The sequence below is a fragment of the Thunnus albacares genome, chromosome 20 (assembly GCF_914725855.1).
Source record: "Thunnus albacares chromosome 20, fThuAlb1.1, whole genome shotgun sequence".
Taxonomy (NCBI): domain Eukaryota; kingdom Metazoa; phylum Chordata; class Actinopteri; order Scombriformes; family Scombridae; genus Thunnus; species Thunnus albacares.
In genome coordinates this window covers 4,022,059-4,036,679 of record NC_058125.1, presented here as the reverse complement: position 1 = coordinate 4,036,679, position 14,621 = coordinate 4,022,059, and the positions used below count along the sequence as shown (strand labels likewise).

At 40.9% G+C, this 14,621-nt stretch overlaps 1 protein-coding gene across 1 annotated transcript in view; it reads right to left on the bottom strand.

The window, feature by feature from the left end:
• Positions 1-14,621, bottom strand: part of LOC122972002 (protein shisa-6) — a 71,702-nt gene that overhangs the window by 48,062 nt on the left and 9,019 nt on the right. The window contains exon 4 of the mRNA XM_044338806.1: positions 12,100-12,201. Within this exon, the coding sequence (XP_044194741.1) occupies positions 12,100-12,201 (102 nt within the window). The remainder of the gene's footprint in view (positions 1-12,099; positions 12,202-14,621) is intronic.

Here is a 14,621-nt window from a genome sequence, read left to right as displayed (position 1 = left end):
CTTGACTGAATAGATGGAATCGAGATTTAAAACACTACCTCTGCCCCAACAGACTCACTACAAACTCTTAACATTTGGCCAGAATCGATCAAAAAACAAGAGAGAACGACTGAGCAAATTAACACCTAACTGGAACATGTGCTCCCTTTTGCCTTTTCAATTTTTCATCTGCTGGAAATAGATTTGGAGATGGATCCCAACCCAGAGCTGATAAATTTTAATTTGACCCCTCCCATGCATCATTATTTGCACAATGCAACTGGCAGTCATAGCTTGTGTGCTCTGAATGGTAAGTCTACATTCAAATTCTGCACAGAATACCAAATTCCCCCATCCACCCTATACAACAAAAGGCAATCATTCTGTTTGTTTTCCCACACAATGGCCCCTGGATAATAGTAATACAGGGGTGGGGGTGGATGGAGGAAAAAGCGACCAAGTTATCTGTCTTTCCCAGTCTTCGTCTCTGCCTCTTCGTTATGAATAATAGATTACAGATGAGAGCGCGAGTTTGCCTTACAGGGAGGTGGATATGAAGCTGCTTGAGGTCAACACGGCACAGCCAAGATCAGTCTTTTACCAGGCCTATCTAAAACACTTGGAGAGGTATCCTCAAAACGCCCTTAGTATGACTATTTATAACTGGTGATTTATCACTCAAAGCAACTTTGTGAAGGACATGGCTGTTCAATATACAACATCCTGCTTTTAAATATGATAAACAGCTTTGGCCAGCTATTTTTGGTGTTTCCCTTAGTAAATATCTGGTAACCCAGGCTGTAGAGCGCTCTGCTGTGCACTTAACACATTTTATCCCTCCTGTTCCATGCTAAGCCGCCTTTATGCTTGTTATGTTGAATTCTCAGCTGGTGGGGAACCACAACGGATGATTACCGGGTTAGCTGTATTCAGAGAAAATAAAAATACAAACAACTGCCACCTTGTAATTTAATAAGGTAGTCAGGGCTGAGAGGCATTTTAAATGGAGAAGGTTGAAAGAAGAAGCTGTTTGATTCAAAGGCTCGACACTGTCCTTTTAGCAGTGGATTAACAGCTCTCAGATCTGCGCCCATGTCTCTAATGAGAAAGGGTGTTCACTGCTCACGTTCAGTCATAAAGAAATCAATTAAAACTAAACATTGGATTCAATTCCCATTGCTTACACTGTGAAGCAGAAGAAGAAGAGAAAAAAAAAGCCCCAGTGTGGAGAATCTTGAAATTCAAAGGCTGGGACCAGACCCAAAACACAATTCAACTGCTCATGCCAACCTCCTTTCATCTGCTAACGTGTTCGCGAGGGAGGCAAAATGGTCCACAGGGATGGATATTTGGGGCAAAGGTCACAAGTTCATTTTATTTCAGAGCAATCCATGGCATTTTAAGTAATCTTATCAGTCTTGGATGGACCTGCAGAAGGGATGGGGGTGAAGAGGGCCAAGAAGGTGTGGATTTAAAGTTGTTAAATGTTCTTTTCATCAGAGAATTGCTCTCCAGGGAAGAGCCAGAGGACACGAAGACAGAAAAACTTGATTGCCAGACTCTGTTTGTTCTGCACTTTAAAGGATGATATATAACCCCTCGTAGACAGAAGTTAATCTTCTTTAATTTAACTCTAAAGAAAAGTCTTGTTAAACAACTGAAGGAGGGTTTAATGTATTATACAGTTTCATTAAACATATATAAAACTCCTGAGCTTGCTAAATAAACTTAAGCAGCGGTAGCAAACCGCAGATGTGATGCTTCAGCACACGGTGGATTCCAGATTCATCAGGCGTGCAGCCTCCACTCCACTTTATTTGTGTACAGGACCCCGTTGATCAAAGATGATGAATAACAAATCTAAAGGAAGGAAATTAGCATGAAAAAGTCCTTGCATTCCCACTGATGCATAAAATATCTGCACTTACTTTAATGAGCGGCGATAAAAGTTGCCATGCTGTGCGGTGGGCAGCATCTTGATTGATGCTGCACATTAAGAGTACGCCACCGTGCCCGAGCAAACATCACAGCAGCCATTGTCCCCAACTACCTGCCTGTAAGGACTCTCTATCTCTTCTTCTGCCATTTTACCCGCCAAACTCACGCTCTTATAATTCCTTTTCTTCTTTAACTCACTCACATTTTACCATTCAGATATTCCATCTGCGCTACATTTCTTGCATATTCCCTTCTCCCGTCTCTCCGCAAGATAAAAGCCTTTTTTCTCTTCCCTCCAGCATACCTCGCTGGCAGACAAATAGCTCCACTTGTTTCAAAGTGGCCACAACAGAAGGACAATGATAAGAGAGCTGTCTCCCAACTGTCATTTCCTCTGTCTGCCCCCGCATCTCACATCACTGTAATTGACTGCAGTGTATCTGGAAGTGCTATTGTTCCTCAGGATACCCAAGAGTCTTGTCAGGAATCGTAGGGTGACTTGTCATTCACTGACCTCGACATATTTGTGTTCTGGTGGTATTTCAGAAAACTCCACAAGGTGTTTGTAGCATGTGCTAATTTCTCAAAACCCAGAGATCATCATTAATTCAGTCTGCCGCTAAAGGACACCAAGGATTTCTAGTGAGTTGTGCAAATGAGGGTGAAGAGAAACTGCAATTAGATGTCTTAGAGTGTCAGCTAGTCACTCTTTACCACACGATTTCTTTTCCACTCCTCCTCTCTCTGCTTCAGCTCAAAGTGAATGCTAAAACAGGAGTGTCACATTCTTTACCTACCAACACCTTGTTAACCCCTAACTGAGCAGGCAACACGTTAGTAAGAAATACTGCTCCTTCCTGCTTTAAATACATACAGTAGCACTTTTTTACCATCGCAAGCCTAACCTTTATCCTAATCCTGGAATCTCCTGCATATTCAGTAAAGGAAGCTCCAGAGACAGAGCAAGGGATAGAGATATCCGGTCATCTCTCCGTATTGTGTGTGAGAGAAATCTGTCTTGATCTCTCTTTCTGCTAATGAGTGCCATGGCCCCAGCCCTGCTCTCTCCAGGACCTTATTAACACTTCCTTATTGGTTATTCCACAGAGTGCTTAGCCAGCAGGTCAGCCATGCCACCTCCCCTGAACCTGACCATCAATTTGTATGAGCAGGTACACTGTGCACGATAGAAGCTTGCTGTCAATCAAAAACAGCCACAGAGCAAAAGGTGAGCAGCCTGGCAGGATTTTTAGCTCCTAAAACTGATTTGAGGGTTCAGATGGCTCCCTGAGGTGGGACCTGGTTTCCAAAGTGTTTGAAGAGGAAGTTTTAACCTTGCTAGTTTGGCTACTTGTGCTGTTAAAAGGTCATTAGTGGAGAACCAGACACTGAGTAATATTTAGTGGCATCTAGCGGTGAGGTTGCAGATTGCGAAGCAAAATGGTGGGCTCCGTGGAAGAGGACCAGCTCCCTATGTAGAGTCAAGTCTGTTCCGCTTTATAATTATATGCTAGCAAGTAATGCAGCGTTTACTATGCAGAATTTTGACATTCATACTGTGGAGGAGGAGAAAAACCTGTGTCATAACCAGTTTCATATCACATACTATATAGACATTTTTGTTAATATAAAATATTGATTACTGCAGCTTTAAAGCCAGCAGTAAGCACAATGAAGCCTTAGCTTACTAACACTAGCACTAACTTGGCAACAACCATTGGTCATACCACTCTTGAGAGTCTACCATATTGTTACCTCATGTCTTTTCAAGTCAGACTAACACATACATAGCTTGACAACATGTAAATGATAGTTTGTGCATCACTATCTAAAGTAGTGACTGACAAACTGGGCTAGAAGAGTATGGCGTGTGCACATGATATGAATCCACAGAACAGTATCTGCGAGCGGAAAAGCATCCTCGCAAGGGAGCATTTCTTCTCCACAAGCGTAGGGCTATGATGAGTGCGAGCTTGACCCTCACTACATACTCGTAACTGCTCAACACTCATTTGCTTGTCAAATTGACTTTTGAGACTTTGGAGGCAGGGATGGAATAGACAGTCCGCTCCTTTGATTAGTCACTTTGAATACTGACTATGACCTTTGATTGGCTGTTTGGTTTGATCACTGACACGGTCAAAGACAGGCAGTTGCCTGAGAGAACAAAGGGAAACATAAATAATGATAATAATTTAGCAGGTCATTCTCTGTTTTTTTTTTACCACTTACACTTATGAAACTGTGTTAGACATTGTAGCAAAAGCCTTAACACAGTTTAAACCCATTTTTGGATCTGTGAAACCTTTTTTTCTTTTTTAATCGCCCTTTTTCAGGTTTCACAAATCTGAGACTCTCTGGAGTCTCCTTGCTAATCTAATCCAGACTTGACAAGTCTAAGTATAGTGGTTTTTGTTCTAGACCTGGGGTTCATTCCAGAAAGCAGGTTCAACTAACTCTGAGTCTAACCTTGAACTCTGAGTTGATGAACCCTGAGATAGGAAACTCAGTTCAATCAACCTTGTCTATCTTCACTCTGAGTTAAGGTCGTGTGCGGTGAATGAAAAAAGCCATCATCAATGGAGCTCCAATACTACAATTCACAATGGTAACAAATAAATAAAAGGCAGAACCTCCATTTTAATCCAGTGGACGTAGAGATACTAATGCATGTGTATGCGGACGGTGCACATTTGTCTTTAAAGTTTTATTCAGTGTTGTCCATTAATTCATCATTTACCAGACTTACATTTCCTTAATAATGATATAACAGAATCTGACCTTGCATCAGGCTGTAATCTTCATTACATTTTAAATATATTTGTTCAGCTTTAATCTGATGGGGACAAAACACAGCAGGCAGTCACTGAAGATGAAAAATATATTAAAAAAATATATAGATCAAAGACAGAGACATGACTGTAAACTCACAATCTGATCCAGTGATAATGTGAGTTTGATGATTTGCACTTGAAAAGGCGTTGAGGTTAAAATACCGTAGATTTTAAAATTTTAGATATCTACTTGTATCTTGGCTCAACAGCATTCAGTGATGCTGAATATTAACATATAATGTCCAATATTATAGGAGTGATGTTCCATCAGTGTGACCAATCACATTATGAGTGATAGAGATAATTATTCATTGATCCTGTATCTAAAGCTTCATACTGATTTTTTAAAATTTAAACTGAGATTACACATTATATGCAATAAAAATTTCAGTGCAGCAGCTGTCTTATGTGTACAGAGTCACAGTGTAGTAAAAACAAAAAAAACCTTCCACTCACAAAAAGGACATGCAGCCGTTTGATTCTGAGCTGAGGGTGAATTCACACTTTGTAATATTTGAATGTGCGAAAAAATACCTGCTGTTCAAAGAAATGACTGATGCACATAAAAGTGCTAACTTTAGATAGTCCTTGAGTAACAAACTAATATCCAACCAGGATTTTGATTCTGGCATACAGTAAACCTCCACTAATTAATGCGCTTTGATTTACGCTTTGATATGGACCCAATGAATGAGGAAATGAAACAGCATGTCTGGCTCTGTACGATGAGACACACAGAAACTCAGGGTTACTGCAGTAACTGACCCAGAGTTTAAGTTACAACTTTCTGGAACTGAAAACCTCTTATCTCAGGATAACAAACTCACAGTTTTCACTAAACCTGCTTTCTGGAATACATCCATGGTCTATGTGGTCTGGATGGAGAAATATCAGTGAAATCATCCTTTTTTCTGTTTTCATAAGCAAAATAATCTGATAGTGGGTTTAAACATCATTAGGGCTTTTGCTACTATGTCTAATACATTTTCATAAGTGTAAATGGGTTAGGGTTAGGGGTAATCAACCACTAAATATCATTGTTTATGTTTCCTTTTGTTCCCTCTGGCAACAGCCTGTCTTCAACTCTGTCCTCAACTGTGTCAGTGATCAAACCTAATAGCCATCAAAGGTCATGGTCAGTATTCAAAGTGTGACCAATCAAAGGAGCGGACTGTCTATTCCATCCCCAACTCCAAAGTCTCAAAAGTCAACTTGACGAGCGAGCAAGTGTTGAGCAGTTGTGAGTGCGTAGGGAGGGTCGAACTTGCACTTGTCACAGCCCCATCCTCACAGTACTGCATTTGTGCATGCGGAGGAGAAATGCTCTCTAGCAAGGATGGTTTTCCGCTCATGGATACTCCTCTGTGTGCTCGCAGAGCAGAAATTCTCCCTCGTGAAGATGCTTTTCTTCTTGCGGATACTGTTCTGTGCGCTCGTATCACGTGGACGCACCTGGTTTTTATGTGCACACGTTTTGAGACTAATTAAAAGCCATAGAAGAGACAGTGAGGCAATGTCACATCGTTTGATTTGCTGGAAAATTTGAGTTTTACATCAGAGATCTCGTTTTCTATCCGTAGCTTGATGATGCATCAGAGCTTTCCGTGGTCACCGCTCATATGAATCAGTTCTTGTCTGGGCTTGTTTTTCCTTGTGTAGCTTAAACAACACCAAAGGTTTTCACGTCCGGATGTTTTCATCTTCTGCCTCATCAGCCTGGAGTGTTGATTACATGGGCTGGAAATGATGATACTGCCTGTGGGCTTGTTGTTCCACGGCATCTGATTCATTCAGAGGAACAGGAGATGACTGTTTCACAATCAGAGGGAAGTATTGAAATGCAGAGGGGTTTTTTATACCCTGTCATCAACTTCTTCACAAAAGGTAAACAAAAGGACAAATGAGAGGCAAACAGCTGTTAGTACGTAACAGCAGAACCAAAATGTTTCATATTTGCTTTGTTAGATTCTTTCTTTTCCCCTTGAAAGTCCCTACGGTCTGTTAGCACTGCGCTGTTGTACAGTACAACTTCCTACATAAGGAGCACACCAATTAGTGGCTCTTGCACTCGTTAATGTGCTGAAATTGCACTGTAAATAAAAGTTCTGTGATAACATCCCTCGCTAATTCTGCTGCTACATCACCATATCCACCATTCCAGACACATCATATTCATAAAAACAATAATTGCCTGCCATAAAAACCAATTTGAGTTCCTCCACGGGGCAGAATTAAAAGTTGGGCTTAGCAAGGTAATGAAGTATGGCACACGCTAAGTCAAGGATGGAGGCTTTGTCTGGAGTAATCACTTCTCCGGATGCTGTGGCTTGGCTGCGTTTCATATCAACAAGACTGACATATGGAAAAATAATTAAAATGGACGCATTCAACCAATAACAGCTGGCACGCTGCATTTTTAATAGACTATCAAATTTGCATGCTGGCTGTCAATCCACTCTCCTGTCCGAGGCAGAAAATTTCAATCAATCAAGGTGTTTGGAGTTGTAATCTTGCTACATCAATGGCAGGGATTCTCAATCCGCCTGCCAGCGCGCTGAGCTTTTCTCCTCTTAAACACACTCCAGCGCAGAAGAAATGTGTGCGACAATGTGACAGTGATTTACAGTGCAGAGTTTTCGTCGTGACAGTGAGTGAATAGAAAAGTACACTGCAGTTCTTCTGTGACAAGAACAATTAATATAAGCCTGCTATTGGGCTTCAGTCTGCGTAGGCAAGAAGTGATGATGTAGTGTAGCGTTGCATCACCAATGCCAGCAAACAAGGGAGGCAAAGTTGCTCTGTCTCCCTCTTATCTATCTTCTGAGATTATGTTTCCAGAGAACTTTTATACAATTACTGGCGACTCTGAAGCTTCAAACTCAGTTCTGCAGTTTTTACACCCAAGGCATTGTAACAGTGCAGTCCCATCTGACAGCAGCACACACACACACACACACACGTACACACACATACACAACAGATCAGTGAGCATCCTCATTAGTTTGGCTCAGTTTGACAGAAGCCTCAACCTCGCTGCCTCCTAATTTTGGACAAGAGGACAACAGAATACACAGGAGCAAAGGAATATGTGAGGCGGTGCATCGATCTAGACAGATGGCTGAGGGGACAGGAGCAAGGTAAGCAGCTGTGAATGCTAAATAAAGTTTAGCATTCTTAAAAGATTGTCACTCTGGGAAAACACAAGGGTGCTGTGAGAGAGGGTAAAAAAACCTTTCTTCCTATGATAGAAGACATAAGTAACAAACAAAAGTGACCCCATGTGTCTACAGCATTAAATCTTCCCAAAAAGAAAGGAAAAAAGAAAATATTCTCTCCAAAATCCCCAAACCAAATCAGAACCCAGGATCAGCAAAGGGAGATCATGCAGGAAACAGATGGCCACCCACCCTCACACTACACTGACTCCATACAGTCACTGAGGGCTTTGAAAGGAGTCATGCAATTCAGAAAAATGAAATGTTCTTACACAAACAGCTTGGTGGTTTGGCTGTTGGCCCTTTTCTCCATGTGAGGAGAAGATGACTTCGCTGGTCTGAAAGCTTGTGTCAAGTGGATATAAAGACATAATACTGTATATGAATGAAAGGTGTCTCTTGGTCTCCACCTTTGTTCCATGTTGCACAAACTGATCATTCATTCATTCAACCAAGCTACAGCAGAGACTAGTGATTTACAGACATTTACATTGACATGTTTTTATCACATGTGAAAAGCTGTTTCTTAAGATATTACATGTAAAATTAATGTTTTCACATGTGATGTCTGACATTTCACACATAAAATCACATTTATGTGAATGAACTCATATGTAAATGTATAAAAACCACAAGTCCATGTGTAAATTGCTGGGGAGCCGTGAGTCATGCTGTCACTAATGGTTTTCCACCGGGCAGCACAGCACAGTAAAGGCACTGTCTACCTTGATGACCTGTTGGTTCGAGACGGTCCAAGAAAAATGACTCAACAAGTCGTAATGTTAGTCACCCAAAAACAACATATAGCTACGTGCGTGGTGTGTATGAGTGTCAGATGCCATCATCAGTAATCATGACCCGGAGCAGTGGTGGAGTTCAAATGACGTCTGTATGTCGACAAATTTCCTCATTCGGAGGTGAGTTGGGTGGATGGAGGATATAACCCAACAGTGGACTTGGAGAGCACTTATGATCGTAGTCATGACGATGAAGGTCATGGTGCCTAAACCTAACCAGACCTTAACCAAAACATCGTCACATCATAAAAAAACATCATTATTTTTTAACAGAGACTTATAACGGTTTTGGAAAGCTCAGACACGATGTCCTGTCAGTTACTGCCAATAAGGACGCCAGATTAGAAAACACTCCTATGTGTCATTCTGGAGTCACATGGTCAAACAACATATTTGCTCATTTAATTTGGAGGACTTGGCTGGTTCACACAAACCCTGGAAAAACATGCAGCTCTTCAGCCAGCTGCTCACTGAGGCTGTTTCTTCTACCATTCCTCCCTGCAATATTTAAATCTGATCCGTTGAAAAAGTTGCACCAAATCTTGTTGGGCAGACCAAGTTTTATTGAGCAGAAGCCCAGCTACCAAAGCTCCACTAATCTCTGTGACAAATGCATTGCATTTCCTATAACTGCTTCACAATAAATCCCAAGAACACACTACATACTGTATGTTTAGAATTAGTGTGTAGTATAGAAGTGGGACACAGCTAAAAACTCAATTTCTGTGTCACCCCAAGATTGTGACAACTATTTCATGAGCCTTCTCTAAAAGTTGCTGAAAGGCATTCTGGGAAATGTGGGAAACCACTGCTTGATGCAGAATTACACAGGGTAAACTAAAGGGAAGGTTAACAAACCAAAAAGGTGAATTCTAACAGTCTTGGATTGTAGTGGAAATTAAAGATCCTTGCTGTATGTGTGTTTTTGAATTTTTGTTTCCCTCCCCAGGACTGACTGATCTCCTTTAGAGTTCAGCACAGGTTTGTTTTGTACCCCGGCACACAGATGTGAGGAATCCAGCTGCTCTGAAGCACAGCAACACCCCCTGACCTCACCTGTCCTCCCCAAGGGCTGCACGGCAACACACAAACACACCAACACACACACACACACACAGTCTGCCATATAATTAACAACCAAACACACTTTCCGTCTGTATAATTAGGCACCGCAACAGACGTCATGCTTACCCAAGCCAGCAACCCACATCATGACTCCTAAACCAACATATATATACTAAAAACAAGCAAGATGCAGCAAAGAAGACAACATCTGTTTTCATCTAATTCACGTGGAAACAGAATTTTTCCACTGAGAGACTGGTGAATATCTATTTGCATTCTTTTTTTTTCCAGCTTTGTTACTCCCAGCCAGAGCAAACCAAGCTGTGCAAACCTCTTCAAAAAAGAGTGAAGCTCGGTATGATTTAAATTCAACCGGACTGTTTACTTGCTGTTAACCTTAACCTGACTCCATCTCATCGCTGTGAGTTCACATCAGCCCACAGGTCCACTGCTCGAATGATAAAATCCATCCACAGATTTTGGATAAATTCAATGTTGGGTCAAGTGATGGATCAAAAGGTTTACTGACAATTTGCAAATCATTAAACCGGAAAGATAAATGACTGTGTGTTGTCAAAAACATCGAACATAGGTAGGAGCAATTTGAATCCTTCAGTTAGTGAAGGACAGAAGTAATACATTATGTAGCTGAAGCCATTCTGCTTTTGTGGATATGAAGAGTGCTTGTGAAGAGAGCGGGGGAGGATTGGTTAAACTGTTCGTTTCCCTCTGCCGCCCTGAAGTGATTGTACGCTAGTGAAATGCTAAAGATAATACCGAGCAGCAACAATATCCAAACCAAACTTCACACCAGTGTATCATTGATTTTAGGATTCAATCCGCAGTAATACTGTACCTGCCTCCAGGCACAAGACAGCAAAAAAGAGACATTGGGGGAAAAAAAATGTTTCACATACTTTAATTTTTTTATTTTTTGCAAGAGTTTTAGCATCAGCAGACCTTTCCAAGATCTCAATCTGTCACGTTTCATTTGTTTTTGCAGCAGAGGAAATCAAAGGCTACCCGCAGCAAGAAAACACAGATTTGACTCAACAGATGCTGAACACTAAACCATACCCCATGCTGTTGTTGTGACAAGTATATAGCCGGAGATGCCGGAGAGCTGCTATTGTGATATTTGTACAGAAGGGAAAATCTATTTAGAAGAATAAGGATTCACAAAACCTAATCATTTTTTTTCTCATTACTCATCTCTGGAAGAGATTCAGGGGCAGGGGGGACTACAGAGAATTATCAGCAGATTTTTTTTTCACCGCTGGCTGCATATGAATACCATTGTGAAATGGACCCCCTCTGGGGATGAAAACAAAGGAAGCAAAAAGCAAGGAGAAAAACAGCTAATTTCATGTAAACATAAATACGATGGTTGCTCATTAGAAATAAGAAGATTTCAGTCTCCTGCAGTTTTTTGTGCGCTTGGAAACAAAACCCATGACACTTTATAAAAGAGCAGTTTCTGCCTTTGAAAGAGCCACACATGCCTGCCAAGCAACACATAAATCTGAACTGGTATTTATTAAAGCAATGACAGGTCATCAGCTGCTGTAATTATGATGATGAACAGGAAATCAGCAGGTTCTGATGGCAAAGAGGAAGAGTGGAAATACAGCCAGGGCACATACGCAGCAGTGCAACTGAGTTATATTTATATCATGTGCGTAGATTTTTACTAAAGCAGTCAGCCACCATGAAGCATTACAAGCAGTCTCACGCTGGCACAAACACTTTCAATTAAACCTTAGAAAACAGTATCAGGTAAAGGAGCGCGCCTTTCAACCCCCGCAAGGTGACACACAGGCACACACAAACACACGCAGGGTCTGATTTGTGGAGCTAAAATGGATGGGAATAAATCACAAGAGCTCGGCCAACATGGCTGCATACTAATCAGTGTATTACCCATGGGAAAACTCTGGCCCCGCGCTAATGGCTGTGTTCGTATGTGTGTGTTGTGGATGTGTGTGCAGCATTCAGAGTCACCTTCTCCACCCCGTCGCCACCCATCAGCGGCGGTAAGTGTGTGTTTGCTTGTATTTAATTGCAGAATGCAGAGGCAGTTCATGTGGATTGCTCGGCAGGGAAATTGAATCTGGAAACATTTCACCTCTGTCGCTGTCTTTTTGTTGATCACTGGTGTTGCAAGTGGAACATTACACGGGTCGTTTTACTATTCAGCGAGTATATTTGTAGATAAGAAGAGTTAATTTAATCTCCTGTGTGAAAGGAGAAAGAAAGAAAAAGGTACCTCACCTTTCGGATGGCCTCGACCCAACGTCACAAAGCCAGAGGAGATGAAATTGTGAAGCTCGGCGCCTCCGCTGCTCCGGACGCTCTCCTTTCCATAGTGGAGACCTGTTCATACACACACACACGCACACACACAATATGTAAAACCATTCACATACACACATTTATGTGGAAACACACAGGCATACACACAAATACAATCAGTCAGGCAAACATTTATACACACAGTCAAGCATTTGCAACAACTAAAGCTAAGTGGTTCCCAAACTAAGGGTTTGGACCCCTTAAGGAGTCGCAAGTTAATTCGGAAGAGTCACAAGAAGATTAACAGGACAGGAAAACAGAAAAAAAAAGACATTTACACTACATTGTTCTAATCTTTACTTTTTACTCTTTACTCTCTATGAATTACAAGATGTTTCTACTTTGTCAGTCCTGTAAATATTATTCAAATGAAACACTCTTTGGTTGACCGATAGACATACAGCATACAGCTAATGACAATGGGTCAAAAGTAAACATTGATTCATACTGAAGGGGAACTCCACCATGTTTATGCATCAAAATTAGTTTATTCATCATGTGGTGTACTATTCAGACAGTGACAACAGTTGTATAAAGTCTTCTGTGGCTCTGGAATTCAAGAAAATAACCCTGATCAAAGCTGAAACAATTAGTTTCATTAATTAATAGATTAGTTGATCAACAGAAAATCAATCAGCAACAATTTTAATTGAATCAATATTATTGTTTATCGTTTTATTATCGTCATTTTTTATTAGTGTTTGTCGTTTATTGAGCATTTTTTTCTCGGATGTGAGGATTTGCTGCTTTTCTCTTTCTTTCATATGATTGTAAATTGAATTTCTTTGACTGTTGGTTGATGAAAACAAGCCATTTGAAAACATTTGGCAGCAGACATTTCTCATTATTTTCTGACATTTTATTGACTAAACTATAATTTGATTAATTGAAAAAATAACCAATAGATCAATTGATAATGAGAATAATCATTAGTAATGTCATCAGGGGTTAACTTGGCTAGGACTAGGAGACAACACATTTCTAGCAAAGCCTGTGCAGAGAGGTTCTAATGAAAGATAGGATCCAGCTGTTTTTGAGATTTACGATGGTAGGAACTAAAACCCTGTTAATGTATACGGCCTCGAGCAAGTGAGCCGAGACGTCATTCATTGTGAACTGAACCTTGAATAACTTGCTGGGACAACTTAAGACTCAGAAGTTGCCCAATGGTGCAACCTGGGGAAGCTGAGATGTTCTCTGACACATGTGACAACCTGAAGACAACCAACTGTGCTCATTCTGATTCTGATCATCACGATCAAAAGCCCAATTCTCTAAATACACTTTAAAGTTATAATCATGAAGATTTCCATGAAGTCAAACCCCTAATTTGATGCTACTTATGGTGGCCATTCTTTCTGCAATAGCTACTGAGTGTGTTAACACTGAGTAATTATCTCTATATTGTAGATGTTATTGGTAGTGGTGGTGTCATATGCCCTCTAGAGAGTAATGACCACAGATGAGTAGACACGCTGGCCCTTGGCTAGCGGGTTGACCCTTTGGCTCAGTGGTTAGCGCAGTCATCCATGGTCTGGGAGGTCAGGGTTACAGCCCAGTGTGGGAGCCCTCCTTTGTTACAGGTGGATTCAGATGCATATTTAAGCACGAGGGATTCACAGGAAAATGATGCAGCATGTAACCTGATGCAGTTTTATCTCACTGATAACAGCCTCATAGTTTTCTGTTCGTTCTCTTTACTCTGTGTCAGAGCTGTGTGAAGGTGCTGCTAATGTAAACACAATATTTTTTACTTTTAATGCTCTGCTTCACAGTAAAAGCGTCCAACTGGTGAAACATGGAGTTGCTTTTATTGTGAAGCAGCCACAGGAAATGCAATGTGTTTGTCATTATGGTTAGTACTGACTGAGATTGTTTATCAAAAATGCCATTTTTGGCATTGTTTTGTCTGCTGTTGTGTGAAAAACTCTACATCCTCTACTGTTACATGAAATCAGATCACAGTTGAGATTATTTTGACTGACTTCTCTATTAAAACGTTGGTTACGCTGTGATTAAACAGAAGTACGAGTTGCTCTTCTGTTGTATTTCTAAAAAAGTAGCTTCTCAATGAGCGCTGTAGTATTAAACTTCACTTGCTGTTACCAAGGTAACCACAGGTGTCACCAAATCAACCTGAACTAAAATCTTAAGGATTACAACGTTAACGAGCCTGGGAATTGAATTTAAAGAAAAAATGCATGGAAACACATTGTTCGGGAAATGAATTACTTTGTTGTGCACTAATATAGTGCACCCAATCAGAGCTGAGTATGTAAATTATATGCTCAGCGCTAATCACACCAGCAAACTTGTCACTTTGAGTCAGTTTGCGTGAACAGGGACTAAAAGTCATATCTTGGCCTCTTCTGCTTGACCATTCTGATTTTTAATCAGTTGCTCAAAAGTCCTTCAACTTTATAGTAGTCACTGAACTACCC